This window comes from Salvelinus sp. IW2-2015, linkage group LG24, assembly GCF_002910315.2.
Source record: "Salvelinus sp. IW2-2015 linkage group LG24, ASM291031v2, whole genome shotgun sequence".
NCBI classification, from domain to species: domain Eukaryota; kingdom Metazoa; phylum Chordata; class Actinopteri; order Salmoniformes; family Salmonidae; genus Salvelinus; species Salvelinus sp. IW2-2015.
The window spans coordinates 2,267,669-2,274,570 of record NC_036864.1 but is presented as its reverse complement, the minus strand read 5'-3'; the positions used below and the strand labels follow the sequence as shown (position 1 = coordinate 2,274,570).

The window sequence follows — 6,902 nt, the reverse complement described above, 5'->3', positions numbered from 1 at the left end:
AGGGACGAGAACAGGCATTGTCTCCCCTCTCTTCTAGTCTCCTTCTGATTTTTTTAATGGTGAGAAAACAAACAAAACGTTTTAAAGCCCACCTGTTCTGGTGCTGTTGTTCGTTCTGCATGCGAGGTTGTGCACTGAGTGTTTATTTACATCAATGTGAATCCAACATGTAGTCTCAAATATGCTTCAAATCATATGCTTGGCTCATGACACTTTTGCTTTTTGAAAGTGTATTTTCCTGTAAATAAAACATGACAACCACTAAGACTGTAAAACTCAAATAATGGATTCATTGTTGTGTTGCGCTGTCATGAGTCATTAGTTGGTCGCTTATTCCAGCCTAGTTGGTCGCTTATTCCAGCCTCAGAGTACAGGGGTATTCAATGTAACGTGTATCTGATGCCATCTGGTGTATAAAGACGGGAAATATTTGGATCACACAGCACTTTTGTAATCATAACCAATGATTACAAAAGGGGGGGGGGTGATATTTTCCCTCTGTCAGATTGGTAGGGTGCAGAAGGCGTGGCTTGATTACGTTTCGCTCCTCCGGTCGCACACAGGAGCGAGCAAGTGCATTATTCTGTCCTCACCACCTAGCATGGCTGGCCTCTACACGGGAATAATGCGATGTCGTAGAAAATGTAACCTCGAATATGATTCCGAATGCGCCTCGCCCGAGATAGAGCACAGAGAATAGCACGCCAATGCTCACGTCGTATTGCAATTATTTATATGAAAGTGGATGTGAGCTGTGGTGGCTCAAGCGCTTCGGTAACGGAGCTGCCTGCTGCACACGGATAAAGAAACAGAAAATCCAGCTATTTATATCGTGGTTGTTCCAGACGTGACGAAYCTCCGGACTTCGTAACCATGAGTGGACAGGACGAAAGTTCGGTGCGGGTCGCATTGAGGTAAACCTGTGACATTGGATGGTGTTTTGTTCTGTCGGAAAATRATGCTCTTGGACACGACTCTCCAGGATAATGTACCTATTATTATTGTGACCGTGYCGGTGTTGATAAACCACAGCACGGGCTGTTATAATGGCCCAATTACTGTGAAATAACATTAATGTGTGTATAGCCTAAACAAATGAGCATTCATTCCAAAAATAACGCACGGTAGATTAAAATGTGGCAAAGCAATCAACGTTTACGTAGGGGTTGGCGATAGCCATAACAATACGTTTCTCCTTGTATTTATTCTAGGACGCTTGTCAAATGTCAAACTACTTAAGCAGCACGGCCTTGGATTTGTTTAAGTGTCACCATATAGACCAACCAAGTATATAGCCAGCACAATTTCCTAGGTTATGTTTAATGAGTTTCCTTTGTTGATGCTTAAGGTACTGTACAGTACTCCGTTTCTCAATGGCCTGGCTGCAGACATGACGACTACATGAATTTATGAATGAAGGAAGGAGGGGCGGATTTGACAGGAGAAAGCAATATCCCCCCTCCATCTCGATCTGATCCATATCAGACGTAACCATACATGTCCCAGGTGCTAAGAGTTTGCAAATGAGGGATTTAGGAAGAATGACGGAACCAGAATGAACCAAAACAAATTATATACAATATATCAATACAATAATCAATAATGTGCGTGTCTGTCTGTGTGTGTGCGTGCGCACAGCTTGCGTCTGTGTGTCATAGGTCTGTAATGTCATGTGAGAGGGATCAGTGGAAGACAGAGACTAAGACCTGTGCCCTAGGTTAGTGTCTCTCTCTCTCTCTCTCTCTCTCTTTCTCATTTCAATTCAATTTAAGAGCATTGTTGTCATGGGAAACATATGTTTACATTGCCAAAGCAAGTGAAATAGATCATAAACAAAAGTGAAAATAAATAAAATAATYAACACTCTCTCTCCAGTTACTGCAGGCAGACTTTGACCCAGTACTCTCTTTACTAAGTCTCTGTCTGGACTGGGCCTTGGTTTTACAAGCCTCTCTCCTATGTATAAATGCAGCCATATTCATGAGACAATATACTAGCAGCAAGCACATCTACATAACACGATACTGTAGAGACTGTTTTAATTGCAGACATGTCAGGCAGACAGTATTTAGAGTTTTCAAAGACGATATACAACTGTCATTTCACATTGAACGCATTTAACTGCAAGGACYAAGTACTTATTTGAATGACTACATAATAACCACTGAACTGTTGGTAGCATCAGCAATACAGACTGTCCTCAGTGTTAAAATAGCTAGCTCCTCACAACACAATCGCAGACAGACACAAGTGTGTGTAAACCCTTGTATCCATCTGCATAGAACGCCTCACGAATCATGCGCTAGCTTTGTGTACTGTACGCATTTGCCAGTACTTTTTTCCTCTCTCTCTCTTGCAACTTTAATTTGGTCTTTTGTTTCCTCCACAATCAGGCTCCCACTCATTATTCTCATGGAGGAGCCAGAGGAGAGAGTACTGTATTTAACTGTGATCACGAAAACGGAGACATGCAAAGACTCAGATRATCAGATAGCATGTAATAACATGTCGAGAATATGTTTATAACATGTTACATAGGACCCTTGAGTTCCAGAAACTCTGGGTCTTTATTAACATGTTTTAGGTGTTCTAAAAMCCCCACACACCATTGCCCCTTCAGGAATCTAACAACATCTTTATCACCTGCCCTTGGGCCCTGATATACATTTTGGAACCTGTCACTAATCCAAGTGTCCAGTGTATGGGTCAGTAAGCAGATCCCTTAAGCCTACAGTACAGGGATACCTTCCCTGACCCTGCTGTACCCTGCACCTTAATGCTCTCCCTGCTATCCTGAGAACTCCGGCTCCCGCAGAGCTCACTTCATCACGTTATGTACACATCCACTCACGCACCCACACGCTAGCACACTTTCGCCAAGTCACTCTCTAAGCCTGTAGCTCGCTTTTCCTTTCTCTCTCCCTCTACCTATCCCTGTCTCGCACACACGCGCACACACGCACTGGCAGGACAGCCGTTACACTGGCTCATAAACAGATAGGCACTGTTTAATCTTCACGAAACCCCTCAGACAGACACATAGACCTCCAGTACAAAATGTTACACACACTCCTGAGATCTAGAGAGTCGTTACAGAGACACAGCCCCGCGTCTGTCTAAGCCCGCTTTCTGCTGTTGCCTTGGGTCCGTTAGGCTGATTGTCTATCTGTCTCTGTGTCAGAGGAGTTATTGCAAGGTGACATCATCTTTGTCTGCTGTCTGCCAACCTGTCTCAAGGATAATGCTATTACATAGGCCATTTCATATTCTGATCTAATATAATACTGTAACGGCTTTCCTCCTGGGCTGAAGGAGAGGACCAAAATGCAGCGCGGTTATTGTTCAACATGTTTAATAATATGATAAACTGTGAACATTAACAAATCAAAATAACAAACGTAAAAGCCGAGACAGTCCTATCTGGTGGAGAATACAAACACAGAGACAGGAAACAATCACCCACAAAATCCCAACACCAAACAAGCCTCCTATATATGATTCTCAATCAGGGACAACGATTACCAGCTGCCTCTGATTGAGAACCATATTAGGCTGGACACAGAAACAGACAAACTAGACACACAACATAGAATTCCCACCCAGCTCACGTCCTGACCAACACTAAACAAGCAAAACACATAACAACTCTGGTCAGGACGTTACAAATACAGCCTGGTGGCCGCCAGATCTGTATGTGCTTGCCTGGATCCAACCCTACTGACTTGAAAGCACGTGAGTACATATATTTGGCAACCACGCTAACTTACTTGAAGCACAAAAACATGACACAAAAAGTTAAAACATCCACTTAATCATTCTTGTCATGACTTTACAACGTTATCTAAGTTGTTATCGTCTCAACTACAACTACACAGTACATTAGCTACGATGAGTTATAGTAACATCCATAAGAGACCCCCCCCCCCTCCATGGCAACACTGTAATTACTTCTGTGTGTTGGTGGAATCTGTTGAGCAGCAACTTTACCACAGTCACTAAGTACATGTTTAAGACAGGTTGACTCACAGGTTTTCACTGACTTGTAACAGTTGAAACAGACACACACACACACACACACACACACACACACACACACAGTGATCACCAACCAATGTAGCTTGTTGTTGTTAGATACACAGCCTGCCTGTGCCAGTTGGCCAACTGCTGTCAGTTAGCGAGGCTTAATGCTTCAGCCCCAGTTTCACACACAAGGCTCATATGGTCCATTATCATCCAAGTGCTGTTCTGGTGGAGTTAATGAATGTGACAAGTAAAAGGTCAATGCTTTGGCACCAGAAGTGCACAGTCGTGTGTTTAGGGGTGCGTTACTGGGACAGAGTCAGTCAGTGACTCTCATGAACATATGTTTTCCAATGCTGTTCTTGAACATAAATTACTGGCATATAGATTTTTGTTAGATTTTTTTTTTTCTTCTGTGCATTACACATTTTCATTTTGTGCACATTACACGTTTGCACCCGTTTCATGTTTTTAGGCCAGTGCTGTTAAAACACACAGACAAAGGTATAGCTGTTCTGAACACAACTATATCAAAGTATTTATTCACTGGRCAGTCTCGTATGAGTTCAGTCTAAATGGAATAAACAGATAGATTTGAGCAATTTAGCCCATGTAAGTGTTAGTATGTTTGTTTGGTAAAGTAAAGTGTGACCAGATGAGCCAGTCAAGTGGTTGTTTCACGAATATCCTTGAAGTGAATGAAGCATTAATTATGCATAGCCTCAAGCCTGGARCTACGCTACAGTGTTGGTTGTTTCAGGTTTCAAGTTGTTCACRTTCGAAGCCAGACAGGCCTTTTACACTATTTCAGCCAAAGGCCAAGTCTAAAGAAGACACTGGTTTCAGAGAGCAATAGAATTGGCACGATAACAGACATGTCATGTTATGTTAGTTTTTAATTTTTATTGTGTCCAGCTTCTGTTTCTTATTTTCACATGTGGGGCAAAAGTCACCGAAACAGCTGCTATTGGGCAATGGGACCAAACCCTCACAGAGTAAMGTCCTTTCCACTAGTTGGTTTTTCAGAGTGTCCATCAAAGCTCAGCTCCTCCCCAGGGTGGATTATTCATAAATATGCATGAACCATCTGCCGGCACACGTCATGTGACATTGCAAAGTGTCCTTACTTACTACGAGAGACAATAGCAATAGTTACTGTATCTATTCAATCTCGTCCACTTCTCTCAGTATCCAAGTAAGATGTTGTAGCTGAATCCTTCTGGCTGAGACTTGAGTCAGAGTCCGAGTCCTTTATACTAGAGTAGTGTAACACCCTGCCAGCCAGAGGGACAGAGTGTTTACTTTCTAATATTCGTTTTATATTAGAAGGTGTTTCACACATAGAGATGGGATGTGTATCTTTCATACAACACACAACAGGCCCTAATATCCCAACATGGCCACAATGCGAGCCCTTAAAACGCCACAACAGAATATCACAAGATAAGCTTGTGTTGGCTCGCGGTCAGATMCATTAACTCAGCCCAGATTGATAAACTGATGTGTTTTAGGAATCTCACTGGTATCCCATTGCCAGAAGAGAAGAATGTGTCCCTCAGTGTATTTTCTTTCTCATTGCCCTTGTCCGTGACATTGCAAAATATTTTTGGGTTGTTTTTTTCCCATCCGAAATAACTCCCAACTCAAGGTTGTATGTCTGTCCTCTTATCTAGTGTTTTGACAGAGTTCCCTTTGTGGCATAATGGTATTTAACTGTCACAACAGAATGTTTCCATATATGATCGCTGTTATTTTGTGTTATTCATCATACGGCTGGGCTTGAGGAAGATAAGACGGATGTGTGTGTATTTGTGTGTGTGTTTGTCCTCTGTCTCTTGTCCTGGTTTCCCCCCAAACTGACAGTGTGAAACCGACAGCCACTGCGTGGACCCCTGCATCCCCTTTTCCTGCTCTTCCCTATAGCAGCACCGTGAAATCTGACCCAGGAAGCAGTAGAGCTGTGAGCCCTCTGCCCAGTGTGGTGACCCTGTGAATGGACATCACTCACCCGTGTAGAAAAGCCCTGCCAGATTTAAGCCAGGGGAAGAGAAGTGGGGGTTCCAGAGTGATATAATTCTCTGTCTGAATCTCCCCTTTATTTCACTAGTGGCTTTGGTAACTGAAGTGACATCATTAGACTGGACACTAAGAGAGAGTGAGATTTATTCATTCAAAGACCATTTGATGAAGACATTTGATGAAGACATTTTTAGGAAAAAGTTGKTTGGTTTATTTGGTTTGAGGCGCTTACTTGTATAATTTTCATCAGTTGATCATTGTTGAAAACTGCASTTTTGTCTTTCTGTGCTCTGAGGCGAAAAGGCCTGTTAGTACCTGTTAATCACAGAGCAYTGATGTTGAGAATTATCCAATGACTTGCCTCACGATCTCCACTCCAGTAAAGTACTTAACAATGGACAGACTGTTCCTAAAAGCAAGTACAATGGACCATAACTCAGTTGAAGACTGACACTGTTGTTGTCAGCTGTKATTGTTTACTGTAGCTACTGTATTACTCACAGTGATGCTCTGTAAACGTAGCTTAATGCACGTATTYGCCGTTACAACCCTGTCATTATGACAGACAATAAACAATGTGTCAGTCAGTGAGTCAGGTGCTTCTAAGGCAGAAGGAAAAATAAAAATCACACCTGATATCCTGAACAGTGAATGATGACAGTTGACATCATTATCCACACGCACAACACACAGTGTTTGCGTTTTGCTTCACAATGTCATAATTGAAACAAACACAACATTAGAGTGTCAGGACAGCAGCACTTTGTATGAAATCCACTCCATATGACGACAGTGGATGATGTCAGTCAGATGACAGTGGAAGTAATATTCCCATTTAAGTGCCTTTTTCTCCCCCAGCCCAT

The 6,902-nt window shown here is 42.5% G+C and overlaps 1 protein-coding gene across 1 annotated transcript in view; it reads left to right on the top strand.

The window, feature by feature from the left end:
- Nucleotides 1–573: 573 nt before the first annotated feature.
- Nucleotides 574–6,902, top strand: part of LOC111951469 (kinesin-like protein KIF21A) — a 37,655-nt gene continuing 31,326 nt past the window's right edge. The window contains 1 exon segment of the mRNA XM_070434738.1: nucleotides 574–914. Coding sequence (XP_070290839.1) covers nucleotides 874–914 — 41 coding nt within the window. The 5' untranslated portion in view covers nucleotides 574–873.